Consider the following 25,034-nt stretch of genomic DNA (forward strand, 5'->3'; position numbering starts at 1 on the left):
TACGGATTGTGCTTGTCGATAACGGCCCAGAGCTCTTATCGGCGCGCGATCCTTGTAATGCCCCGCCAAACTTCTTCCCTAAGGTAGTCCTTTCAACGCTTGCATTGTTGCGACAACACCGCCGAGTACACAATACGATTTCCAACTTTCTTCCTTCAACACAACTCGGGCTGAAGCACACGAACAGAGCACCGCAATCATGTCTCTCCCCTCCCGCGAAACAGAAATGAGGGCCTCGGCCGACGGTACTTCCATTTCCATCCCCTCCCACCAGACTCACTCTCGACCTCATGATAGAACTAACACACGCATCCCCAGCGGCCTCAAACTTCGCAGACGCCTATTACGAAGCCCTCAACCGCCGCAAACAAGGCGGCACCCTCGAAAAGTTCTACACAACCTGCTGCTCTAAATACCCGTCCCCGCCCGACATCTCCATCAACGGCGCCGTCCTCCAAGGCGGTCCCGACGAGTACGTCGCCCTCCTCGACGCGCAGGGCGCCGACGTTCACCACGAGGTCGAGTCCCTCGACGCCCACGTCGTCAATAGCGATTTCTCCCTGGGTTGCCCCGAGCACCTGCAAAAGGGCGACGAAAAGGGCGCAAAGTGCAGCATCATGGCGCAGGTCACGGGCAGGGTACACTACGGCAGGGGCCGGGATGCTCCCGCAAAGACGTTCAACGAGGTATTTGTGCTGGTGCCGAATTGGGATACGTTTGGCAAGAATCCGCCGAGGGGCGCGAGGCGGTGGTTGATTATGAGCCAGAACTTTCGCGCGCTGTGAGATGGGGGAGAGCATGGAATGGGCCTTTTGGGATTATTAAAGCGAGAGCGACGATGACGAGCAACACGACGTGTCCTATACCACACACAATAGAGGTGAGTCTTGTCTTGTATCCTCTTCTTTATTCGCCTGCTGACTCGGAGATAGAATGAATTCGGCATGGGACAGCAAGCAGAAGCTCGATGGGATATATAGGAGACCCGACTTGATGCATCTGCGCACGATGAAGAAGGGGTGTCTCGATTCATAGAAACAGCAACGTCGATAGCAATGCAAGACTCACGCCCCAAGCTGCTGCTTGCGGTACTTCCAGTATCCCGCCCTCACGGGATCCCACTTGGCCGCCAGCCGGTCCAGATACTTGGCCGCCTCCTCCTTCTGTCCCTTCTCCGCCAACACCTCGGCCAAGAAATCCAGCGCGTGGCTGCTGCGCACCTCTTCCTTGCCCTCCTCCGCGCCCACATTCTTGACAAACTGCCCCGCAAACGCCTCGGCCGTCTCGAGCTTGCGCCCACCCTTGACCAGCACGCCGCGCAGGTAATTCCACGCCGCCTGGTTCTGCGGTGCCAGCAGCGTCTTCTCCTCGGCGTAGCGGATCTCGCGATCGACCACGTCGGCGGGGACCTTGGGATCGTGCTCCGTCGCGTGCGAACCCTCGGTAGAGTTGGCCGGGTCGCTGAAAACGAGGAAGAAGCGGTGCGACCACGCCGAGTTGTTGCGCACGTCCTCCTCGATCCAGTTCTGCGTCGACAGCAGCTCCTGCATGTTCCACAGCCCCAGCTTGCGCACCAGGTACTGCCTGTAGCTCCAGACGTGGTAGTTCTTCGTGTCCTCCTCGAGCATGCGCGTGAGGAACTCCGTCTCGGACCGGCCGAAGCGCTTCACCTCGTCCGGCGTCGCCTTGATGCCCTCGTAGTAGTGGTCCAGCAGCAGCTGCCGGTGGTGCCAGATCTGGTAGTTCTTGATATGCTCGAGCGAGACCTCGTTGAGCCACTCGATCTCGTCGGCGAGCGGCGTCTCGAGGGCCCGAACGATCTTGAATCGGTACAGCCAGACGGTGTAGTGCGCCGGGTTCATGGAGATGACGTGCTCCGTGAGGCGGAGGCATCGTGGGCTGTATTCCTCGGATACCATGACGGCGCGTAGGTAGCTCATGACTAGACACACGGTGTCAGTGCCCAACATACTAGCAGCTTACAGTCAAACTTTCAGACATCAAAGACTTGAATTATTTACCCTCGGCGTAGTCCTCCGGATAAGCAATCGTAGCCAGCGCCCCCTCGGGCTCCTCTGCAGGAATCGGCATGACGTCGTCCCACTCCGGGTCCGTTGCGTACGGCCCCATTTTGTCGCCGTAAAGTTCCTTCCTAATGGCCGACATCTCTCTCCGTCTCTGCGTCTCCTCCTGGATATCCTCTTTCGTAATCTCCTCGATCTTGCCCGTCGCGGCGTCCGTGACTCCGGTGCTCGCAAACTCCCTCCGTTGAAGGAACCTCCTGTGCAGGATCTCGAGCGCGGTAAGCTGGGCCTGCTTGGCGGCGCGCGCGGCGAACTGCTCGAGGGGGTACTCGCCCACGTCGCGGCCGTTCTTGTCCCTGCCCCAGTCGTAGACGGCGGCGGTACCACTACCTTTTTCGGCCCGCGTCGTCTTTTGCCGGTCGAGGCGGCGGATGGGCGGGCTCTCGCGGTTGACCTGCTTCCAGAACTCGCGCTCCGCCTTGTTGTTGAGGCAAATCTCCTTGCTCGCTACGCGGCGTACGAGGCTCGCGTTGACCCAGGCCTGTCGCTCCGCGGGTGTCAGGCTGTGGAGCCCGCCGGCCTCCTCTCGCTTTCGCTCGTGCGGGTTCGTCTGGTAGAAGCGGTGGAGGGAGCGCTCGTTGGCCGTCTTTGGTGGTTCTTGGGCTGCGGCGGCGGTGGATGATGACGGTGTTTGCTTGCCTGCGTTGGGAGAGCCTAAGTCAGCATGCGGGAGGAAGAAAGCTCGGAACCAGAGGTAGTGAGCGACGATGAGGGTCCAGAGAGAGGAGCTGTATGATCCGACCACCAGGAACACGGCTGATGCCAACGTACTCTTGCTCTCAGCTTCCTTGGCTTTGGAGCTGACCTTTGATTTGGCGGGCATGTCTGCGGTTGGCTTTGGGTTATGGCGGGGTTGAGCTGGGCCAGCCGAGATCAGACTGTCTGTCTTTGGGCTGTGGAAAATGCTCTCCAACGGCCGATACCCCACCACGGGAAGATGCCCCCTGGATTTTTCGACACCGGATTTCTCCCAAGACATGCTTCAGTTGGAAAAGCTACCGCCAAATCCAAGACACTGGCAATTGAGGATGCATCCCTCAGACGACAGTGTCAATCAACAAAGCATTAATTTTAGCACCGCAAGGTGGACTTCTAAGCTCTCAGCGCCGATTAAAAATAGATACATGAAGCCGCACCCAAAGCTGTTCCCTTCTCCTCCTCATATTATCATGTCGTATGGCAAATAACCCAATGTAGCCAGTAAATCTTGTCTGCCTTGCACCATGGCAAGGCCGGTTAGAAAAAGGTTAGTTAAGAAGCAGATTGAAGCTTGTCGCAACCTCATCAATGGCTCTCGACGCGCCAGAACTTCCAGCCTTCTCGCTCGCCTACGCCCCCGTGAACGCCCACCAGCTTCTCGACACCCTCGTTGCCGTCGGCGTTCAGGAAACTCTCTTGGTCGATTTCCATGCCTCCTTCATTGTCTTCGTCCATTCCGTTCTTGAGTACTGCCGGCCAGAGCACGCCAACGCCGTCACCGCCCAGGGTTGTTTCGAATTTTTCGTAGCCTTCGTCTTCCAGTTGAGATTCCAGCCTGTTAAGCTTGTCCTTGGGCACATCGGGCTTCAGCAAAGTGATGGAGCAACCGCCGCCGCCAGCGCCAGTCAGCTTCGTCCATCCAATGCCTTCGTGATCCACCAGCTCTCTTATCCGCTCCAGACGCGGGTGGGACACCCCCAAAGAGACGAGCAATCCGTGATTGATCGTCATCAGCTCTCCCACCTTCCGTAGACTTTCTTCCTCCTCGTTGTCAAATGTTTCATTTCCAATCAGAGTGTCTGCCGCAACCGTGACCTTGTCAATGGCGTCCAGGATACTGCCAACCAGCTCCGGATGTGTCTTCTTGAGCTTGCCGACCTTGGCCACTTCGAATGCCGTCGACTTGGCCTGCCTCGTGTCGACGAGGAGAAGGGGGAGCTCGGGGAAGTCCCAGAGAGGTCGCACGGCCGGGGGTTTGCTGTAATTCGTCCGCTGGAAGACCACAGCCTTGCCTTGGGTTGAAACGGTGTTGTCGACGCCTGAAGGGTTGCCGTGTATGCACATCTCGCAGACAAACGCCCACCGGTTGATTCTCTCCACTTGCAACCTAGCCTCGTCAGGGGGCTGATCCGGGTGTGGGCCTGACAGTGTGCGCAGCTGCAGGAGAAGAGCCGCTGCCAGGCAGACGGCGATGGACGCACTGCTGCCCAGACCAGCGCCAATAGGAATCGTTGACCGAAGAGTGTAGAGGCATCCTGTGAAAGACTGGTGGCCAAGCGATAGGAAGATGTACAGGAAGGCCGAGGCCGAGTTTTGGTGCACTTTTCGTACTTGTTCAGACTTGTGCGGTGATATTGCTGCGAGGTTTGGTTGGATGGCTGCAACCAGGTCCGGGTCAAGCTCCGTCACAAGGTCGTAGTAGGACTTCTTCTTTGAAGGGTGCTGGAAGGTAGCCCACGGCAGGTCGTCGATATTCCATGTGTGTTGCAGGTCGATATCTGGGAAACGGAGCGAGACTGTTCTCCTCGACTTGGAGAGGGAGGTGACGAGGAGGTATGATCGCAAAGAGATGGCAGCGGCGATTGCGGCCTGTTGGTTCAACGTGGGTCAGTCAGATTATGGGCCAAATTGATGGAGGGGAAAAAGGGGGTTTGGGGCGCAAACGTACCTTGCCGTGAACGACGGCGTGCTCTCCAAAAACGATGACTTTTCCTGGTGCCGAGACCATGAAGGCCGGCATCATGGGCGAGGACTGTTTGCGTTCCATTTTGAGGCGATGCGCCAGGTTGCCGTTGCCATTTACATAGGCGGCGGGTGGTATGCCATTGATGGCAATGCTGTCAGCCCCGTTTCGCGTTTCTGGAGCAAAGACAGCCATGTGACGCGTTGCTCGGTGGTGCAAGGAGGTAGAAGCCAAGGTATGCGAAGGGGCAAAAGGAGGTTGTCGGTATCGTGTGTTTGTTCGAGAGGCGTACTAGAGGCAGCGGATAGGTAGCCCAACTGTCAGGGTCGTCTAGGGGGTGCCGAACGGGTGGTGCTGTGAGGGGTCAATTGGTGGGTAGTAGTGGTAGCGGAGCGAACGAGACGACAGCTGCAAGATGGTTCGTGATAGAAGGCTTGACGAGGTAGGTGGGTGCCGGCGCAAGTGGTGGAGAGCGAGAGGCAGAGCGAGTGAGAGAGGGTGGTGAAGCAGAAAAAAAGTTGTAGGAAGAGAGTGTGAGAGAAGAGAGGCGGAAGCGGAATCGGGTGACGATGAGCGACGCGCGTGAGTAGTGAGAGAAGAGACGGGAGGATGGATGCAGAACTCCAGGAGAAGTTGAGAAGGAGTGGCCTAGCTCGTTGGTAATACAGTAATCCAAGGACTTTTATTAGAGGACGAGAGAATGGGACGCTGGATTCAGTTAGGCAATTTAGCTTTCCCAGGTTCCGGGGGGTGGTGGATGGGCAAGCCGCAAATTGGACAACGTGGTTGCGCAGCTGCTGGAGCTCGACAAGGACAAGGAGACTCGACGGGTCACGGAGCGAAGAAGCTGGGTCCGTCATTAGGTATTAGACAGGAAACATGGGGAAAGACGATCACCAAAGGGGTAAGCCTGTAAGGTGGTCTGTAAGGGCAGGCAAGGTAGCGTGGCTATGGGATACTTTCTTCGTGATGGATGGTAACTACTTGGCGAGAAAACTGTATCATGACAGACGGAGACTTGGGGTGTGGTTGATTCAGACGTGCTCCGTTAGAATGCCTGGGCACCCGCTCTAGGGTTCACGGTCTCCCTCATGCTTGGGAAGAATGGACAGAGAAAAGACGGTATCGCAATTGAGACTTGATTTGGATGCCATGCGGGAGAACGGGGGTCCCAGTCCGGGGGTGGAATGTTTCCAGATGCCGTGGCGGTTGGTTGTCCAGCCACAAGAAAATCTTTTGGAAGCTCCACGGGTCGATTCGATGGAACTAATGGAAGCCCACGCCCATGTCTAGGTAGGCAGGCACCTGGTGGCTCATTGGGCCAAATGCGCCATGCAGGTCTTGTTGGGACTTGGGACGAAACGCAGCTCCGGGAGAAGCACAATGATGTCCTCGAAACGTATGTACTTGGTAGGCTGCTAGTCTCACATGGTAAGGTGAGGGCTATGCTGCTGGAGTGCGTGATGGTTAGGTTTCTGACGATGATGCCTTGCAGTCATTACGCTTACTTGTCATCAATAATGTGACCTAGGGTCCAACACAGCACAGTCAGGGAACATGCCGTCGAATGGCCTATACTTGGTACCTTGCTTTTTCGCAGCACCTCGCCGTGCCAACATGACGGCGGTGCTCCTCCATTGGCTCGCTCTCTCGTCTATCCCCTGATGACTGAACATGTTCCCGGCCTGGTGGGCAGTTTCCCGGCAAGCACCCGATTGCCTTGACAGGGGTTGCTGCAGGTGGAATCCGTGGAACGCTGGAAGGAGGGCGGCCATCAATGGCGACCTGCTTCTCACCTTGCACTAGCTCTGTCACCTGTGGTACTTGTGGTACTTGTGGTACTTGTGGTACTTGTGGTACTTCGTCGATGGCACCTCAAGCTCCCTTCCATGGGCACTTCTTACTACCACCAGGATACATTCTGTCTCCTGCACAGCCCTGATGGTGGGGGACACGACTTGAACACACCAAGTTGGGAACAGCAGCCTTTGACAGCGCCACACCCAACGCCCGGCTGCTCGAGACTGTCGTTTCGCATGCGAAGCTGACAGCTCAGAGCTCTTGAGCTGCTACCTCACTGGTTCTAAACCGCAGCTGAATCGACTTCCTTTCAAGGCTTCGATTCGATGCTGACCGGCTGCATGGTACCTCTATTGCCCATAAATGTATGGAGTACGGAGTATCAACTATGTCTTCCATCAAAAGCGATGCCGAAGCAACAAGCCTTGCGGTTCAACACCAGCAGTCGCCAACAGCACCACACGCAAATCAGGCTTGCAGACGACAGCTATGGGCGTCTCCAAGCCACCGCCGAGAAGCTTTGAGTTGCGGCGTGGCTGGGACATTACGACGGCAGAATAGCCCAGAAGTGCCAGACCATTCAACGACGACCCCTAAATCGCCAATCATGTCATGTCGCCATCATGGCGATCGAGCGTCGTTTCGTCTGATGCCTCTACTCGTTCGTGGTAGGGGCTGTGGTAGCACCGATCTGCTCAAAGGGCGTCCGCATAGGCAGTTCACCCCGGCCGAGAGCCTCCGACCAACATGGGCAGTCCGATGCGACCAACACCACCGATCACGGACTCGACATGCGTTGACCCAGCCACGACCAGCCAATAACAAAGAGATTGCATCGTGGATGACACAGAGAAAGAACCAAGACTCGAGGCGGTGAGGTATCACAGCAGTTCCAGTATCGGGGGAAAGGGAGAACAGGCGCCAAGGGCTACGACAACCCGTCAACCAAAGCCCTCCTGTCTCTCCAATTTGTGACACCTTCACCGTTTGGCAGCTCCGTGTCTTGGATTGAGAAACGGGCTGCATCGCCGCATCATAACGAAAAGGCTCAGGCAACTGTCTCAATGCCAGCTCTCGTGAGGCTCGTTGGGAAATGCAGCGGCGGCCGTGCCTGGGGCACCGTTTTCCGCCAGACATGGACGCTTACCGGCAGCCAGTGGATGCCGCGAACACGAAGGTTGGCTTATCGATACCTTGCCGTTAGATCCCTCGCCGGGCGTGCCGGGGAGCTCTCAGCTCGACCACCGAGGCGCAGGCTGCGCAGTGCATTTGCGGGTCTGTCTCTTCGCCTGAGGAGACTTGTCGATCGCCCAGCACGATAGGTCGAGACAAGCAAACGCTTGGCAGGAACAGAGGCCGATGATGTTCTCGTCTTGCTAATGGTCCAGGCGCGCAATCTCAATAATCACGGCTGCATGTTGCGTTTCCGATAGCATCTACTAAGGAAACACGCCGCTTCAAATGATTTAGCATGGAGCATCGTCAAGCATATCACCCTTAGGCCCATAGACAGCCTCTGTTCTGCGATCGTTAGATCTCAGAGATGGCACAGAAACGAGAACTTCAATGCACTTAGATCTAGGTGAACGTTCCGAATTAGCCACGAGATGCCGGCTTAGCCAGTGCCACATCAACGTGCCAGGAGAGCCGACTTTTTCGTATTACAATTTAGCTCAAGTAACGGCTTGCAACCTTGCGTAGAGCTATCAAAGACTTGGGACACAACGGGCAAAAGTATAATCCACGGGGAAATACTGCAACGGCGGGGTAAACGTCCAGCAGAGCCAAAGCATTGAGGGGAAGTTCAAGCTTGCTTGGCCTCTTCAGACGGAAGAACAATGCATATCAGCTTTAGGCTGTCACACAATTGAGCCTATCACTAAGCTACCGGCTCCTACACTAACCTAGGACCGTCGTGTCTGTGCCGCTCCTCGCCGGGCGTCAGCGTCGCTCGTCCCGCATCGGTATCATCCTGCAGCCTCACTGCCCCGCCAAGTGGACTTCATACTCCATTATCTCCTCGGATGCTCCGATGTTGACTTGAGCGAATCGAAAACACAAAGACTCTGGCAAGGCCTGAGATTCTTCCCGAGACATCATCTCGAGCAGAGAGGGGCTATCCCTTGTATCTTTATACCCAAAGCTCCAAAGTACCTTTGTACTATCCCCCGGCCCGCACCGAACCCCGCGCGAAGAGCTTCCCGCTGACCCCGCGAACCCCGGAATTGCCGTCTTCAACTTGATATCTCTGTCTGCAGAAGAAAGCGAACTCGCCCTCTCCGTCAAAATCGAACAAGCTCGCAGCGATGGCCGTCACGGAGCTCGCTCTTCTCCAATTCAAGGAGCCCCTCACCGAGGAGGTCAAGGAGCTCATGGATTACTGCCAGACCGTCCAGGACACCTGGGTTCTGCGCCAGAAGCCCGGCCTGCCACCGACCCGAATAGAGCGCGGCACCGCCATCCTCCAGCAGGTCGAGGACCCGACCGTAATACTCCTGGCGGCGCAGTGGGATTCGCCGCAGGCGCATGGGGAGTGGATCGCGTCACCCGAAAACCAGAACGTCATGGCCAAGCTGATGCCACATATTCACATCGAGGGTCCGCGAAGCGTGCTATTCTTTCACATTGACGCGCCCATCTTTGCGAAGCCTGCATCAGCACCGTCAGAGACGAAGGAGGGGGCTGCAGAAGCGGAGATGGACTCCAAGGGCAAGCAGCCGGAAGCGCCGGTACCCGAGGAAGACAGCAAGGCAGAGGGCAAAAAGAAGGCGCAAGACGAGCCGCCATCCCTCCTGACGGCGCCGGTGCTCAGCGTCGGGCGGTTCGGGGTGAAGTCGGAGAAGAGGGAGGAGTTTGTCAAAAAGTACGCCGAGGCCAAGTGGGTTGTCGAGGAGTCGTCGAAGCCGTTTCCCGTCCGCGGCGGCTGGCGAATTGAGAAAGCCGCCGAGGACCTCGAGGAGTATGTCATGTACTGCGGCTGGGAGACGGTGGAACAGCACAAGGCGATCGCGGAGCACGAGGGGTTCAAGGAATGGGCTGGCATTCAGGAGTTTGTGACGGGGACAGACATTTGGCACTACAAGCGGCTCATGTGAGGGGGCTATGACGGTACGGACGTCGATAGACCAGAGACACGGAGCCTTTGGCGTTTAGATGGTAGACGGCCTCCAAGAGTATTGCTAGCACTGTCCGGTTTGCAAGAGGAGCGTTAGAGAAGAGGGGCACGGGCGGTGGCAGTATTTTGTGTTCAATGGTTTCTTCGTTGGCGGGAAATGTCTGACTAGCAACAAACGTTGGCACAGTCTCCATCTCATCTCGCAAATTGCCTAGGTGATATTCCTCGACGCCATGTTATGTGGTGACGCAGGTTGCCTTCCCCGTTCCCGTACCATTCAAGGTACAGAACCGAGGGAAAACAAAACACTGCGCTTTTCAAAACCTCATTTTCCCCCAAATAGACCGACCGGCCAATAGCCCCACGAAAAAACACAGAACCCAGGTGGGGGAACGAGTCAAAAATTCATTCCATTGACCTCATGACAGGCTATCCGTACTCATGCTTTTATATCCCCGTCGAAGCTCAAAGTTTTCCTTTTGACGATTTTTGTTTCGAGACGTTTTTTACGGGAATCCCTTATGCGGAGGACTTGCCCTTGGGGTTCTTCTTGGGGACGTCCTTGATCTGGAGCTCTGCAGGGAAATGGTGGTTAGCGACAGTTTAATCGATTCGTGGTTATCCCCCCGTCTGCATTTTCTCCTTTCCGTGTTCCTCGACTGCGTACGAGGTCTTTTTTTTTTCCGAAAGGGAAATTCGAGGGGTAGAACTGCGCCGAGGGATGATCTAGAAAGAGGGTTCAAAACGTACGAGGGGGGAGGGACTGCTTGAGCTTCTCGGCCTTGTCGGAGTCCTTGAGGACGAGGGTGTAGAGGTGGCGCTGGCAGCGGACCTTGAACTTGATCTGGGAGTTCTTGGTGCTCTTCTTGATGCGAGCGGCTATGATTCAAGTACACGTTAGAAAAATGCTGTTCCTTTTTTGGATCTTTCTCTTGTCCGAGATTCGAAGTTTCTCTTCTAGTCGAAATAGTCGTTCGAGGCTTCGTCGGGTGTGTGGTAGTGGGAGGAAGGGAATCAGGTCATGGCATACAGGAAGCGTCCTTTCTCCGGGCAATCTCAATGAACTACAGAAGCAGCAATTGTTAGTCGATTTTCTCCCGGTAATATATACAAGAACAATAATTCAACAGCGCTGCAACGTACCTGCTTGATATCACCGATTTCGCGAGGCATCTTGGCGGTATTTTTCGGGGGGGATTGGCGACAACGAAGGGGGGGTCTTGTCTGGTCGGATTGAGTGGTTGCTGTCGTGAGACTTTCGTGGGCTTTTTTGGATGGAAAATTGATTTTGTGGGATGGACCCCTGTGGCAGCGAAATGCACGGACCAGCTCGAGTACTCGGCCGGGGAGAGAGAGGGACTCGATGCATCTTGCGAGGTTCGACCTTATCTTATCGGGGCGGGCTGGAACAGGTCGCCTGCCCGGGGGTCTGTCACCGACCACACCGAGGAGCGGAGTCGGGTCCCGTCGGGTCCCACGGATTTCCAGGTTCCTCCACAGCCACAGGCAGCAGCACCACACCATTTTCAGATGGGACGTCACTGTGGCACGCGTCACACGCCCCGAAAGCTCTCGGGGTAGACGTGGCGCTGGACCAGACCCTCGGCCTGTACCTTTCCTTGCGCATGGGTTGACGACGCTTCAACTCAAACCAGTCTATAAACGAACACGTCGCATAACACGTTACCAAAGGTGTCCTCTAAGCTTGTCGAATACCTTATAATAGGTGCTCTTTCTGCTCCTATTCGCCGCGTTGAAAACCTGAGGTTCTGGCCATTGGTTGCACAAGACATACTATCTCTGCACCGCCACATCTACACACGATGCCTACACCACTAGACAATGCCATGAGATCCAGGGTCCGTACCTTATCACAATGATTGCATTTAGTTGCTCTGCTAATACTGTCTTAGAATGCCGTACTCGGTAAAGCAACATATAATCGCACACAAAGACCCAAGTGCTGACCATTCACTAGCATTCGGCGGCTTGGTCACAGCCGTAGCCGTATGGGCCATCTACGGCGGCGACATGTTCCCCGCGGGGCCGGATCCCACAGGCAACCCCGAGGACTGGACCAGAGAGGAGATGAGGAGGTGGCTTGCGGCGGTATTTGCAGCTCTCTTCTCCGTCTCCGTCATTGTGTACTTACATGTAACATAGCGAAACCTGTTTCCGCAGGACAACGACACGAGAGAGGAGCTGTTGGCACGCGTGCTGGCCAACATGAGAGCCCCGAGGCGATGAGCTGGTGGGACGGAAAATTGTAGTTTGCTTTCACTGCGTAAAACGATTTATTCCATTCGCTGTCTTGACCCGACGAGTCACCTGCCCGTTCGTTGGGTGACCTAGTAGTAATACAAATATGTCTGCGGAGTGTGAACCCCGAAAATGCTCTTGAAAGACGCAAGCACTCTAATCAGCGAACTTCCCCTTTACAACTCGTCTCTTCCAGAGGTCTTGCCCACGGTGGGCTCCTCCGATGTGACCTTGCCCGTAGACTTCCAGTTGAGCGCATTGAGGCGCTCCGACAGGTGCGGGTGGGAGAAGTGGTAGGTCGCGTACATCCAGTCGGCGTCCATGGAGCTGAGGTTCTGGATCTGGAGCTTGAGGAGGGATCTAGCCAGCTCAGCAGAGTATCCGAGCTTCTGGGCAAACGCGTCGGCCTGGAACTCGTACTTGCGGCTCAGGATGTTCATGAGCAGCTTGACGACGGTGTCCATGGGGGAGAGCGCATCGGAGAAGAGGATGAAGCCGATGATGATGGGGTGCTCCGTGAGGAAGCCAAAGTCGGCGTACAGGGAGTTGTTGCTGATGAAGACGGAGAAGAGGGCGAAGATGTAGAGGAAGTGGGCCTATCGCTGTTAGTGAATGCTGTTGCGCCGGTGGACTGCAGAGACATACCTGAGAGATGCCAAAGAGGCGCGTGGTGTGGCCGAGACTCCAGTGACCAAGCTCGTGGGCCAGAACGGCAACAACCTCCTGCGTCTCGCTCTTCTCGATGAGGGTGTCGTAGATGACAATGTGCTTCTTCCAGGGGAGACCGAAAAAGTAGGCGTTGCTGTGAGCGCTGCGCTTGCTTCCGTCAATCACATAGAGCTCGTGGAGGGGAAAGTTCAGGCTCTTGGCAAGGCTCTCGACGCCGTTCTTCAGCTCGCCCTCTTCCAAAGGCGACAGCTTGTTGAACAGGGGCAGGATGGCGACAGGGTAGATTGTGATCATGAAGACTTGGAGACCAGCCGCAAACGCCCAGAGGTAGAAGAAGAACTGGTTGCCCGTCTTCTTGACAATGGAGAGGAAACCGGCGAGGATCGGGGGAGCGAGGACAAAGGCGAGGAGCTGAGACTTGATCATGTCGGTGATGAAGAGCTTGGGCGTCTGCTTGTTGAAGCCAAACTTCTCCTCCAGCACAAAGGTCTGGTAGATGGAGCTAGGCAGCGAGAGGACCTGCTGGATCATGATGAAGGCGAGGACGAAGACGATGGACTGAGATATCTCGCCGGTGAAGCGCGCCGGCGCGAACTTCAGCAGCAGGTGACCGGACCATGACCAGAGCTTGGGGAGGACGTCGAACTGGATAAAGGCAATGTTCTGGATCTGACCCCAGAGACCGCTGATGAAACCGAATTCCGCTTTGGCGCGACCGTAAGCCTGAGACTTGTCGAAAACTTCCTGGGAGACTTCCTGTTCGAGAACCTTGGGGGGCTTGGTGTTTTTGAGGACCTGGTACTGGCGGAGCGAGAGGAAGCTCTCAAAGACGAACTGGCCGACCGAGAAGCCGAGGATGAGGCGCTTCCACGGGAAGAGGGGTCGGTCCAAGAACCGCGCGAGGCGTTGAAGGAAATCCATGTTGGCCTCTCTTTGCTTTTCTTCGGATTCCGGAGGGGTTGTAAAGGAGGGACAAGAATGGAATATATGGGATTGGAGATGAAAAGAAGCAGGCTCCGGACCTCGTCGCAAGCTGGGTCTGACAGCTCGTGCTTGGGTACGGAGTATTGTTAGCTCAGGCAAGCTGTCCACAGTGAGCCGGCGAATGGGACCAAGTGGGGGCGGATTGGTGCGGTTCGGGGCCTGCGGCTGCCGGCAGGGTCGATCATTGGCTGCGAGGACTCCAGCTTGCCCCAGCTTTAATTGGCTGAAACACCCGCCTCATGCAATGTCTTGCCTGCAGACGAAAGCCCCGTCCGAACAGTGGAACCCCGTTTGATGCATGAGCGACGGGAACTGCCGTTGGATTGCAGGAAAGTCTTCCCGCAAAATCTCGAAGCTGTCGATAGTGTCACTTTGAGCTCCACGCCGCTCGACGACAACCATACAATTGCCGCCAAGATGATGCGCCAATCCATCACAGGCCTGGCGAGAGCTTTTCTCGCCCGCCCAGCTACCCAGCCGGTGCGCGTCGTCATTCAATCGACATCACAAAGGTGTGCCTTAACCCCTTAGCAGTAGAGGTGAAGATAGTAACTAACCGGCACCATAGGACGTTCTCCTCCCTCCCCTCGCTGCGTCCGTCCATCACACCTCTCACATCCGCCTTCCGCCGGCCGAATGCCACGCCGTTCACTCCCTCGACCGTCGATGGCGCCATTGCCGACTTGGTCCCCACGAGCGCCATCACCGAGCACCCTGCTCTGGGCGCCATGCAGCTCCGCTGCGGTCCTCGCAACACCATGAACCGCAACACCCGCCTGATCCAGAAGCGCAGACACGGCTTTGTTTCCCGCATGAAGACCAAGGACGGACGCAAGATCATTGCACGGAGGCGCCAGAAGGGCCGCACGAAGCTCGGTGTTTGAATCCAACGTGGGAGGATAGAGCTACGGAGAACCGTGGAAAGGACCAGACGACATTGCTGCAGATGAGGAGAGAAGGGCACGATTGTCCCAGACAGAGTTCTCAGGGATGGTGTGGCCAAGGTTGGGCATGGCCTAAGCCGGATTGAAGAAAGACTCCAACATTAGAGCCTCCGCGAGAGGTAGTGTTCAATATGTATCAATATGAAGCCAATGTACAACAACTCAACCAGTAGGTTTCAGGGAATTCATTGAATTCTGCGGAAACAGCTAGCAGGGCTCGTGAGGCTGCTCGCTAGCCGTTGACATTTTCGGCATTGCGCAGGCCGCTGCAACCAATGGTCATTTTACGCATCTGTCTGCAAGGTTGGGGTCGAGACAGTGGTTCTCTGTGCCGAGAGTGAAGAGGTCATGTTCCTGGCCATGAGGCGCCCTTAGTCGCAGTCTCTTGGCCACGGCGGACGAGTATCAAGCACTGAGAAGCCATCAACGTAGCAAGACATTCTGTTCGGTCATTCTCGAATAGGCCCTGGCAAGTTACATGACATATATCATTCTCTTGAAATTGCTAGCATCTGTTCAAAGCTACTATGTCGTGCCCGCATCCTTTCCAACTGTACCCCTGCCGGGCTTAAAGGGAAGAAGCGGCCAGCAGCATTGAATATCGGCAGCCCCTATCGTAATCCCGAAGCAAGCCGGACTTTTTCCCGCACAGCTGGCAATATTATGACGCTTCTCAGACCTTCTTATCAGATATGGAAGACCTTTTGATCTTCCTGGACCTCAGCTGTACTCCGGACAGCATAGACAGTACAAAAAGAAAAGAAACGGTATCTCGAACTGTCCGGGTGTCACATTATTCGACGCGTCCAGGGATGGAGGGTTCCACGGCCCAGATCAACATTCGTCATAATTGGGCAAGCTCAAACGCGTTCTGCGCGCGTCGTCGGATGGAAACGCAAAGAACTCATAGCTCTGCAACTTTTTAACTTTCGATAGTGACATCCATCAGTACCTCTACCCCACTACGGTTCTCAAAAACAAAACGGCTCCTCGGTCATAGTGCCATAGTTGAAGCTCTCTTGTTTCTTGTTTCCCACCTAATGAGATAGCTATTCCCTGTAAGACTCACTTACACACTCATCCGTGCCCCAAGGCAACCCCATAATGCCTCCTAAAAGACGCTCAACCGGAGCGGCCTCCGGTGCCAGTAAGAAGCCCAAGACTGCGGCTCCCGAGGCTGAGGCCTCTTCACCTGCACCCGCAGCTGCCCCTGCTGATGACGACCGCGGTAAAAATCGCTGGTCAACCAAGAATACTCGCTGGTCGGCGGTCTCAGCGTCGCGTAACGTCGATGAGGACTACAAAAAGGCTTGCGAGGAGGTTGCCTATGCCTTTGAGTACGTAGTCCGGTGTCCCTTTGGCACTAGGCATGGTGATGACGAGGAAGACGAAGAGGAGGACGAGGACGAAGAGGAGGATGAAGAAGAAGAGGAGATGGAAGAGCCTCAAGCCAAGGGCAAGGGCAAGGCCAAGTCCAAAGTAGCCGACAAGAAGGCCACCGCACAAGGCAAAGACAAAGACGAGCAGCAGCACCTCGCCTACGTCGAGCTCGAGAAGAAGAAGTCCAAACAGGAATGCGACGGCGGCAAGACGTGCGTCTGCAACAAGCCGGCGGCCGAGCACCCGGACGCGCCCTACGTGATCACACACGCCGGCTTCCGCAAGCTCATGAGCCAGCAGATCCATTGCCAGGTCCGCGACCCGGACAGCTTCAGCATGTACACGTACAACGACCACATGGCCTACGGCGTGCTGCAGGTGCTGCAGAACCTCGTCCTCGACTACGAGGAGGCGAAAGGGAACTGGCGGGAGCAGTGGGTTATCTGCGAGGCGCTGTGCCCGTTTGTTTGGTACCTGAATGGTGGTGACTTTGCCATGTAAGTTCAAGAGTCGCGTTGTACTTCCTTCATTCCTCCTTGCTAGCACGTCGTGCTGATACAATGAAATCCAGGGCCGACGACGGCGAGTTCGTCGACGAAACAGCAAAACTCATCGGCAACCTCTTCCTCACAACCCTCGCCCGCCTCGAGCGCGAGGGCGTCCTGGCCGCGGACTCGGAAGTGAAAGACCTGGGCTGCGTCATGGCCGGCATGCTCAAAGTCGCCTCCGCCTTACGCGGCTTCGACCTCTTGCAAGACGAGACCGTCCACAAAAAGTCCAAGAAGCGTCCTTTCCGCTTTACGGCGGAGAAATTCGACAGCTACGTTGCAGCGTACGCCAAGAAGCACGGCATCACGCTCAAGGGCGTTCCGGGGCTGAAGGCTCTCATTGAGGGTCTCGATAACGAGGAGGAGAAGCTGCCTACGGCCGAGGAACACGGCGAGGACCCCTGGGGGTGGGCGGATGCGCTGGCGTCGTATAAGAAGGGGAGAAAGATTGGGGGGGATGATTTGGATATCACGTCGTGGACGCCTGCGCAGCGGAAGCAGCATGCTTTTAACAAGAAGGATCCGCTTGGGAAGAAGGAGATTGACGCTATCAAGAATGGTATGGTTATGATGCTGGGTTAAAAGCCGGAGTTTATGCCTCGTTGGATCGGGCAGTGCTCTGGGAATTGCTTTTGTGATTGTAGTCTTGAGAGATACCACCCTTGTATTATTAAATTGGAACTGCTGAGATCAAATCCGAAAGTTTGACTATTTGACGACAGTTCCCATTGACGCCGCTCTTTCTACGGGAGACTCGATCCTAACGTTCTGGCCACTATCGGCTGACAACAATCAACCAACCCTACCACAAGAGTTTGAAGGAAAGTTTAGAAGACCAACTGCACAAAAGAACAAATCAAACAGGGCTAGCCAGTCCAGCCTCACACGTCTTGGTATCCGTATAACAAGCCAAGAACAACTTGTCACTCGCCTCCCCGATCCAAATCTTGTACCGCCCGGTAGGATTCGGCACAACCCAGTTCTGGCTGACCACATCCCACACGCTCAAATCCCGCCTCGTCAGCTGCAGCGTCACGGTAGCACTCTCCCCCGGCGCCAGGCTCTTCGTCTTGACAAAGTCGCGCAGCTGGATCACCGGCGTCTCGGGCCCGCCGCCGGGGAACTGCACGTACGCCTGCGCTGACGCTTTACCCGAGTACTTACTGCCCGTGTTGGTCACTTTCACCGACACGGAAAAGACAACGTCAAAGAGAGCCGGGTTGCCGCCCTGCGCGCCGCCGGCTGGAGGGCCCGGTTTCTGCGCGGTGCTGTACCCCTCCGGGTAGGGATACGTCTCCGTCTTGGAGGCGGCGACGGCGTCCTTGGCCTCGGACTCGGTGCACCAGGAGTAGATATACCGGAAGATCTTGTTGAAGCCGGACGGCGCGACGCCCTCGGTCCAGTCGGGGATGGGCGCGGTGTACGTCAGGATCCCTTGCTTTGCGGGGCGGGCCGGCGGGGACGCGGTGAGCGCCGTCGCGGAGCTGATGGTCGCGCCGGTGTAGGAGAAGGCGGTGTAGCTCAGCCCGTGACCAAAGGCGAAGCGCGGCTTGATGCCGTTCTTGTTGAGGTAGCGGTAGTCGATGTACAGGCCCTCGGAATAGGTGTCCTGGGGCTGGCCGAGGGAGCCGCCGACGAGCTGGGTCACGGAGTCTGGGAGGTCGGATTCCTTCTTGGTCATGCTGTAGGGGAGGTGGCCGGAGGGGGAGGCGGCACCAAAGACGATGTTGGCGAGGGACTCGCCTGCCTCCTGGCCGGGGAGGTGGGCAACCAGGACGGACTTGACGCTGGGAAGATCGATCCACGAGTCGACGACGATTGGTCCGACAGAGTGTATGACGACCACGACGTTTGAATACTTTGCGGCAGCGTCCTGGACCAACTTGTTCCCGTTGTGCCAGGCGTCGAGACCAGACGAGCTGCGGTCACCGTTGTTACCCTCTACGACATACTGATTCTCCCCAGAGTCCGAGGTGATGAAAACGAAAGCAACATCGTCTGCTGTTGGAGCCGGCACGGAAGGAAAGGAGTCGGTGTTGTAGAACGTCACGTTGCTGGCTCTCTTCTTAAACGCGGTGATGGGATCGTCGAGGTAGACGTAGTCAACCGTCCCCGAGCCCCAGCCGATGCCGAGCAGGCCCTTGTTGCAGGATCGATCGGCACAAGCGTTGGGGCCGTCTGGGTTCGTGATGGCATCGGTGCCAAAGACCTTTATCGAAGCCGACGTGGCAATGGGCAGAAGGCTGCCGTTGTTCTTGAGCAGGGTGATGGCCTCCTGCGCGACCTGCCTGGCGACGAGGTAGTGGTCCGCCTGCACCTGGACCATCTCGTTGACGACGCCGCTGGGGGAGAAGGGGATGGCTCCCGGGTAGAGATCTCCCACCCTGTTGCGGGTTCCCGTGGCGAAGTTGAGCGCGGGGAAGCCCGAGTCCTGGCCCATCTGGTACCAGCTCGCCAGTACTCTGGTGGCCATGTCGTTGATGCGATCCACGGGGACGGATCCGTTCAGCACCGCCCTGGTGAGATCGTACATCCAGTAGCTGTAGCCCGTCAGGGGAACTTGCTGGTCACCGGGGGCGTTGAAGTCCAGGCCTGCGAGGGCGCTGCCTACGCCGGACATGTGAGAAAGCCAGTCGCTCATGACGAAGCCTTGGAAGCCGAGCTCGTCTTTCAGAATGCCATTGATGAGATAGCTGTTCTGGCTGCATGCCGAGCCGTTGACCTGGTATCCGTTAGTTCAAGTCTCAATGATGTGTACAGAATGCTTGCCGCATTGTAGGCCGTCATCACGGATCCTACACCTGCGTGTACGCCATCTGCAAAGGGCCACAGGTAGAGTTCATGGAGTGTTCGGTCATCTGTCGTTGTTAGTCAAGAGACCAAATACTGTTTCTCCCTCTGTCGATAACCAACCAATGTTGGAGCTATAACCCTGCTGTAGAGGGTTATACATGCGATACATCTCCTGCTCGTTGCCGATGAGATGCTTGATCGTGGCGATGACGCCCTGCTCCTGGACGCCCTTGATCGTCAGAGCAGCAGCCTTGCCCTGCAGCGCAGGATCGGCCCCGAAGCCCTCCCAATTTCGGCCACCACGGGGCTTTCGACTGGCGTTATGGTTAGGTTATTCTGGACGACATCATCAGGGGCAGAACATACCCTATGGGACCCACGGCTGGTCCTAGGTAAACGTTGGCGCCTTTGCCTCGGAATTCCTTGCCTATGGCAACACCGCGAGCGTACATCAGGTCCTTGTCAAAGGTGGCACCGGTCGTGATGCCGGACGGGAACACCGTCACGTTGTCGGCTTGACGGAGACCGGTTGCCGAGTCCGCGAGGCATAGCTGGGGGAAACCGACACGCAAAGCGCTGCCGGAGTTTCCAACGCAGCGGCTTGGTTATGGTTAGCAGGAGTTTTACATGTTGTGATGATAAACGCACCCTATGCATGTCAGTTACAAATCCCACGACATCACTCCACCAAGACTCACCCATGAAGATGCCGGTTCCGGACGTGATGTTGGTCTTTTCAGCCAACGTCATCTTATCAACCACAGCTTTCGCCCTCTTGTAACTGTCTGTCCAGTCCGAGGCCCAGCCGCCGTACGGCGCCGGGTAGTAGGGCGCGGCGACATATCCGGCAGGCACATCGGATCTTACTGATATCACGGCGGCGTCGCAGGATGAGATGTGACTAGCGAGGAGGGCTACGACCAGGGACTTGACAGAGAATGTGTTTGCCATGGCGGCGGTCGAATGGTCTCGTTACCGCAAGGCTCTTATAGGCTAGACTCGAACCAATGGTACAGGTCACGAGAGAGAGAGAGAGAGCTACGTCAACACGAGCGGGCGAACAGGAGCTACAGAAACTGCGACATCGCGAGCACCGCCATTCACTTATATACTACGCACGGAATATCTAGGATACTGGCGGACCGGTAGCTCTCACTCGTCATTATGACTATACACTCCAATCACGGGCCCTTACAGTCCGCGTGGTATAGAAGGCAAGTGACAACAGACGATCCGCTTGGCAGCTCCGTGGACTCTACTGACCGCAGGGATATGCAGCCATACCTGACAGCTCATGATGCCCTGATAGCTACCAGAAGGGTCCAAGAGCATTAGAAAAAGGCAGATATTGCAACGTATCAAGGTTGTGGGATGCTCCCTTTGGGCAGCTGTGCTGGATTGTTCGGGCCTATGCTTGTCAGATATGAGCGTTAGAGTGGTCGATCGACATGTCGCGTAGACAAAGTATGGTTTGATACGACAGCGCCAGCGATAAGTCAGTGCAAGGCGGGGGAAATACCACCCTTTTCGAGATTCTGTGCTGTACTCCGTAGTCTTTTGGTACAAAGGATCGATTCGGTGTCGAACCGGATTAGCGGCCGAAACCGCCTCGCTTCGGGCGGGAGTTGGTAGGTGGGAACCTGGGACTTGGAGTTAAGCGACGGCATTCGCAAGTCCCCGGGGAACAGTGACAGTTCAGAGTCGGGCTTTCCAGCGAGGGCGTTGAGAGGAGCGGTGGGTATGACAAGATTAAGCCGTGAAGAAGACCCACGCTCGAGGCCCAAAGGGTCGACAAGACGGCGATGATGACCGTAAATGTCGACATGGCCGATCCAAGGTGGCATGCAAAATGGATGTGAAGATCTCCCTTGTTACGTGCAGGGTGGGCGCTTGGTGGGAATTCCTGGCGAGCTGTGAGCGGTCAGCAAACTGTAAAAGGGAAAAATACTGCTCGTCCGGGCTCGGCTCCGACGCGGGGAGAGCTGTCAGTCTGTCAGATTGTGGCCGGGCGTTGCATTGCGCGCGTGGTTCACTGGCAGGCCACAGATGTCTATTTCCTTGAATAAGTGCATATGCAGCATCGCAAATGGGTGTGTACCATCGGAGTGGTGGTACAAGACGGACCTCGTGATACCCCAAGAGGTCTCTGCCTGGGGTCTGCCACGTCCACTAGATCGAGTCCAGGGCACTGCTGAAATTAGGAAACTCGCAAGCGAAGAGCACCAGGCGGTCGGAAATCCCAAACTCGGTCCAGCGGCGAAGATCGATGGGGCAGGGGTCAGGGGTGACGGAGCGCAGATTTCGGCTCTTGTTCTGCACGGAAAACGGGAATCGATCAAAAGGCAAGGTCGGTGGAAGCGGCACGGCATGAACGGCAATCTTGGGAAGAAAGAAGGTCAAATGTCGGTTCGAGAGATGGCGCAGTGATAGCTGAACGAGATGTGTGGTAGTGTCCGATATGTCGTAGCTGATGGCTGCAACGTCGACTGGTCGTGAGGGGGAGGCATTGAGGATGTATTGGTCCAAGAGACCAGGTCCAAGAGACCAAGTGATGGAGGGCGAGGAAGAGGTCTCGTGGGCGCGGACTCCGGATGACAACCCTTCTTTCTAGAATGTCTCAACCCCGCGTTGCTAGGTCGACATCTGATCATCAGGTACGGGTGGCTCGCTGGGAAGAAGGGACGAATCGACGATGGACCGTTGACCGTTGGCCGTTGATCGTTAGAATTGGGAGGGTGTGGGTGGGTGGATGAAGGAGGGAGAGTCTGCTGTAGTGTAGGCACTAAGGTAGACAGACGTAGAGAGAAGCTGGCAAGGACGGCATCACGGCATGCATGAATGAAGCTGCCGCACACCTATCGTGTAGAGTCTAGAGACAAGAAGGAAGCTGCGAGATTCAGCTCCGAAGCTCGCAAGCTCCCAAGAGGCGGCAGGAAGCAGCATGACATAACGCTGCCGCCGACCCCAAGTCTCCAAGCCTTTTCATCCCACCTCCATCTCACTCTACCGTAATCTAGTGGCTTTGGTGTTGCATCTGCCATCCATCTCAGCTGCATCTTCCCGTCTTTAATCACATCCACATGCTTTTTCTTTGCAAATACTCTTGCCAATAGTCTGTAGGCGTACCTTAATGCCGACAACTATGGGCGTGATGGAACTTGTTCTGCCTGACCGACCTCCATACTCGATTGGGAGGAACGAACCGTGGTACGAGAGCATTCGTCCGCGTGATGCCTCGAGAACGGCTCTCCAGCGTAGAGGGCCGCGTATCACCACACGAGAATCCCGATTTGCTTTTACGTATCTTGGTCTTGGCTTTGGACTTGACTTACGACACTAATCGGAAAATTCAAACTCGCACAAGACCACATTGGCAGCATTTTGTTGAGCTCTTGCGGGCCTCGTCCAGGGACTCGCCCGGGGGCCGGCGGGCTTCTTCCAGCAATCGGCCGACCGCAATTGACCACCAGTTCGTTCGAACAAGGACCATTCGGCCAGCTTCATTAACAACTTGTTCCCGGTGCGGACGCTATTGTTTCGACAGAGCCCAACAGAAGTGGAAATTGCCCAGCTTCACCCCGGCTCGTCGCCGTCCAGGGACCATCCACTCAGTCGTCGTTGTTCAATGAGCGGCAAGCCCACTATGGGGATGCTTGGCTCACGTGGCGCCAAATGACACCCCAGGATCGCAGAGTTATTGAGCAGAAACTCTCATTGCTTGTCTCTCAGTCTCTGTCTTTGCACTACGGATACCCAAGGATCGAGATGTCTTTGTCTGGCCGCACGGGCGCTTCCTTACCACCTTGACGGTCCATCAACCTCATCACACCCACGTGGATTCTGTTCCTCATGGTTGGACTGATTCAAGACCAATATCACTCGAGGCTTGCTACTAATCGCTCCGAACCGCTGACCTGCCACCAATACTTGGCTATAGCGGCCAGGGCCAGGTCTTGTCCTCTTGTCTGTCTGACGAGGCCACCCAATGGTCAAAGCTGTCTATCTCGCACTGCCGCCCCCCCGGTAGGACCTCTTGAGCTTGGCCCCCTGCTAGATGGAGTATGGAACCGCCTTCTCCAAGAACGCATCTCTTCCATTCGCAACTGGCGCTTCTAGTGCCGATTTCCGCCGCTCTGTGCCTGGCGAGATTGCTCTAACTTGCGGAGGAACTGCCAGAAACCGCAAAGTCTTGCGTATTGTTTGCTTTAGCGTGAGAAGTCTCACCCTGGCTCGCATATCCCCAATATCGAGGGGAGTTGGTTTGCTACCGGCCCCCAACCTCGCCCAAGCCATGAATGCTTGACTTGGAGGCATGGTGGACACTCACCGCAACCCTTACAACGGACCGTTGTCTGGGGTGTACGACTCGATGTCGATCCACTGGCCTCTTTACCCCGGTGCTCCGTTCGTTGCTCTCTTGGTTATGTATAAGACGTTGCGGCAGCGTGGAGGACGATTGCTTGCCTTGTCTCTCTGTTTGTTGTGCCTCACGAGAAAGTCCTCGAGTTCCGTCCCTGTTCCTGTTGTCTTGAGTTGCTTCCTCTACCGTCATCATGTTGGCCAAGCTGTCTCTTCTCCCTTTGCTGTCTGCCGCAGTCTCGGCATCTCCCCTCCTCGATGTCAGAGCCCCGGTGGCTGCTCTCGATGAGAGAGCCGTGACGGTGTCGAGCGCCGACCTGTCCAACTTTGAGTACTACGTTCAGGTAGGACATTGCCCAGACTTCTGACTTGGCCGCGTGCGCTAACATGTAACATAGATGGTGGCAGCAACCTCTTGCAACAGCGAGGCCGCCGCTGGTGCATCAATCACCTGCAGCGCCGATGCTTGCCCTGATGTCACCGCCAACGGAGGAAAGATTGTGGGAACCTTTTCGTAAGTTGATCAGATACTCCTGGCTTTTCACCTTTGACCTGAAGGTAACTAACACGCTTCAGCGGTCTTGTCTCTGGCCTCCAAGGCTTCGTCGCCACGGATCCTGTGAGAAAGAACATTGTCATTGCCATCCGCGGCTCCAGCAACGTCCGCAACTGGATCACCAACATCCTCTTCGGCTTCGACGACTGCGACTTTGTCGACGGCTGCAAGGTCCACACCGGCTTCGCAAACGGCTGGGACGAGATCAAGGACGCCCTCCTGGCCTCTGTCAAGTCCGCAAAGGCCGCCAACCCCAGCTACACCATCGTCGGCACCGGCCACTCCCTCGGCGGCGCCGTCGTCACCATCGCCGCCGCCGACCTCCGCCGCGACGGTTACCCCGTCGACATCTACACCTACGGCAGCCCCCGTGTAGGCAACGCCGCCTTCACCAACTTCGTCACCGCCCAGGCCGGCGCCGAGTACCGCGTCACTCACGTCGACGACCCCGTCCCCCGCCTGCCCCCCATCCTCTTCGGCTACCGCCACACTAGCCCCGAGTACTGGTTGTCCACCGGCAACGCCACCACCGTCGACTACGCCGTCGCCGACATCAAGGTCTGCGAGGGCGCCGCCAACACAAAGTGCAACGGCGGCACCTTTGGCCTCGACGTCGACGCCCACCTGTACTACCTCCGCCGTACGGGCGCCTGCAGCACCGACGGCTTCGGCATCAAGGAGAGAGAGGAGGACATCTCGGACGAGGACCTCGCTGCGCGCCTCACGGCCTGGGCCCAGCAGGATATCGAGTACGCCGCGTCACTTGAGGAGTAAGGAGGACGACGGCATGCCGTATACACGAAAGAAAATTAAATGTCATGACCATGTTATGAAGGGCAGGGAAGCGGGCTTCTGGAGTTTTAGGGGAAGCATCATCATCA

General features: G+C 56.3%; 13 protein-coding genes across 13 annotated transcripts; 6 read left to right on the forward strand and 7 right to left on the reverse strand.

The window, feature by feature from the left end:
* Positions 1 to 199: 199 nt before the first annotated feature.
* On the forward strand, positions 200 to 785 carry CLUP02_07696 (nuclear transport factor 2 domain-containing protein; the record flags this gene model as incomplete). The annotated part of the gene is made up of 2 exons (XM_049286689.1): positions 200 to 245; positions 319 to 785. The coding sequence occupies 2 exons, from the start codon at positions 200 to 202 to the stop codon at positions 783 to 785; spliced, it is 513 nt and encodes a 170-aa protein (XP_049143832.1).
* Positions 786 to 1,064: 279 nt separating this feature from the next.
* Positions 1,065 to 2,907, reverse strand: CLUP02_07697 (prenyltransferase alpha subunit; the record flags this gene model as incomplete). Its single annotated transcript, XM_049286690.1, has 2 exons — positions 1,065 to 1,942; positions 2,022 to 2,907. 2 exons carry the CDS (start codon positions 2,905 to 2,907, stop codon positions 1,065 to 1,067), a joined length of 1,764 nt encoding a protein of 587 aa, XP_049143833.1.
* Positions 2,908 to 3,368: 461 nt separating this feature from the next.
* CLUP02_07698 (mevalonate kinase) lies at positions 3,369 to 4,941 on the reverse strand (the record flags this gene model as incomplete). Its single annotated transcript, XM_049286691.1, has 2 exons — positions 3,369 to 4,652; positions 4,732 to 4,941. 2 exons carry the CDS (start codon positions 4,939 to 4,941, stop codon positions 3,369 to 3,371), a joined length of 1,494 nt encoding a protein of 497 aa, XP_049143834.1.
* A 1,319-nt stretch (positions 4,942 to 6,260) lies between these two features.
* CLUP02_07699 (uncharacterized protein) lies at positions 6,261 to 6,521 on the reverse strand (the record flags this gene model as incomplete). The annotated part of the gene is made up of 1 exon (XM_049286692.1): positions 6,261 to 6,521. One exon carries the CDS (start codon positions 6,519 to 6,521, stop codon positions 6,261 to 6,263), a length of 261 nt encoding a protein of 86 aa, XP_049143835.1.
* A 2,331-nt stretch (positions 6,522 to 8,852) lies between these two features.
* CLUP02_07700 (uncharacterized protein) lies at positions 8,853 to 9,641 on the forward strand (the record flags this gene model as incomplete). The annotated part of the gene is made up of 1 exon (XM_049286693.1): positions 8,853 to 9,641. One exon carries the CDS (start codon positions 8,853 to 8,855, stop codon positions 9,639 to 9,641), a length of 789 nt encoding a protein of 262 aa, XP_049143836.1.
* A 539-nt stretch (positions 9,642 to 10,180) lies between these two features.
* Positions 10,181 to 10,834, reverse strand: CLUP02_07701 (60S ribosomal protein L38; the record flags this gene model as incomplete). The annotated part of the gene is made up of 4 exons (XM_049286694.1): positions 10,181 to 10,236; positions 10,412 to 10,540; positions 10,692 to 10,725; positions 10,805 to 10,834. The coding sequence occupies 4 exons, from the start codon at positions 10,832 to 10,834 to the stop codon at positions 10,181 to 10,183; spliced, it is 249 nt and encodes an 82-aa protein (XP_049143837.1).
* Positions 10,835 to 11,484: 650 nt separating this feature from the next.
* Positions 11,485 to 11,908, forward strand: CLUP02_07702 (uncharacterized protein; the record flags this gene model as incomplete). The annotated part of the gene is made up of 4 exons (XM_049286695.1): positions 11,485 to 11,520; positions 11,575 to 11,587; positions 11,640 to 11,770; positions 11,843 to 11,908. 4 exons carry the CDS (start codon positions 11,485 to 11,487, stop codon positions 11,906 to 11,908), a joined length of 246 nt encoding a protein of 81 aa, XP_049143838.1.
* Positions 11,909 to 12,096: 188 nt separating this feature from the next.
* Positions 12,097 to 13,873, reverse strand: CLUP02_07703 (peptidase family M48; the record flags this gene model as incomplete). The annotated part of the gene is made up of 3 exons (XM_049286696.1): positions 12,097 to 12,516; positions 12,566 to 13,641; positions 13,852 to 13,873. The coding sequence occupies 3 exons, from the start codon at positions 13,871 to 13,873 to the stop codon at positions 12,097 to 12,099; spliced, it is 1,518 nt and encodes a 505-aa protein (XP_049143839.1).
* Positions 13,874 to 13,990: 117 nt separating this feature from the next.
* CLUP02_07704 (ribosomal protein L34) lies at positions 13,991 to 14,457 on the forward strand (the record flags this gene model as incomplete). The annotated part of the gene is made up of 2 exons (XM_049286697.1): positions 13,991 to 14,085; positions 14,142 to 14,457. 2 exons carry the CDS (start codon positions 13,991 to 13,993, stop codon positions 14,455 to 14,457), a joined length of 411 nt encoding a protein of 136 aa, XP_049143840.1.
* A 1,164-nt stretch (positions 14,458 to 15,621) lies between these two features.
* On the forward strand, positions 15,622 to 17,027 carry CLUP02_07705 (uncharacterized protein; the record flags this gene model as incomplete). Its single annotated transcript, XM_049286698.1, has 2 exons — positions 15,622 to 16,394; positions 16,469 to 17,027. The coding sequence occupies 2 exons, from the start codon at positions 15,622 to 15,624 to the stop codon at positions 17,025 to 17,027; spliced, it is 1,332 nt and encodes a 443-aa protein (XP_049143841.1).
* A 274-nt stretch (positions 17,028 to 17,301) lies between these two features.
* CLUP02_07706 (glycosyl hydrolase family 3 N terminal domain-containing protein) lies at positions 17,302 to 20,189 on the reverse strand (the record flags this gene model as incomplete). Its single annotated transcript, XM_049286699.1, has 6 exons — positions 17,302 to 19,167; positions 19,236 to 19,303; positions 19,359 to 19,552; positions 19,605 to 19,838; positions 19,866 to 19,887; positions 19,937 to 20,189. 6 exons carry the CDS (start codon positions 20,187 to 20,189, stop codon positions 17,302 to 17,304), a joined length of 2,637 nt encoding a protein of 878 aa, XP_049143842.1.
* Positions 20,190 to 20,429: 240 nt separating this feature from the next.
* On the reverse strand, positions 20,430 to 23,089 carry CLUP02_07707 (uncharacterized protein; the record flags this gene model as incomplete). The annotated part of the gene is made up of 11 exons (XM_049286700.1): positions 20,430 to 20,878; positions 20,931 to 21,141; positions 21,187 to 21,220; positions 21,283 to 21,407; positions 21,462 to 21,823; positions 21,880 to 22,046; positions 22,116 to 22,272; positions 22,340 to 22,542; positions 22,600 to 22,767; positions 22,816 to 22,948; positions 23,038 to 23,089. The coding sequence occupies 11 exons, from the start codon at positions 23,087 to 23,089 to the stop codon at positions 20,430 to 20,432; spliced, it is 2,061 nt and encodes a 686-aa protein (XP_049143843.1).
* A 702-nt stretch (positions 23,090 to 23,791) lies between these two features.
* On the forward strand, positions 23,792 to 24,927 carry CLUP02_07708 (lipase; the record flags this gene model as incomplete). Its single annotated transcript, XM_049286701.1, has 3 exons — positions 23,792 to 23,941; positions 23,996 to 24,111; positions 24,174 to 24,927. The coding sequence occupies 3 exons, from the start codon at positions 23,792 to 23,794 to the stop codon at positions 24,925 to 24,927; spliced, it is 1,020 nt and encodes a 339-aa protein (XP_049143844.1).
* Between the last annotated feature and the right edge of the window lie 107 nt (positions 24,928 to 25,034).

The sequence above is a fragment of the Colletotrichum lupini genome, chromosome 4, assembly GCF_023278565.1.
Source record: "Colletotrichum lupini chromosome 4, complete sequence".
In the NCBI taxonomy this organism is placed as follows: Eukaryota; Fungi; Ascomycota; class Sordariomycetes; order Glomerellales; family Glomerellaceae; genus Colletotrichum; species Colletotrichum lupini.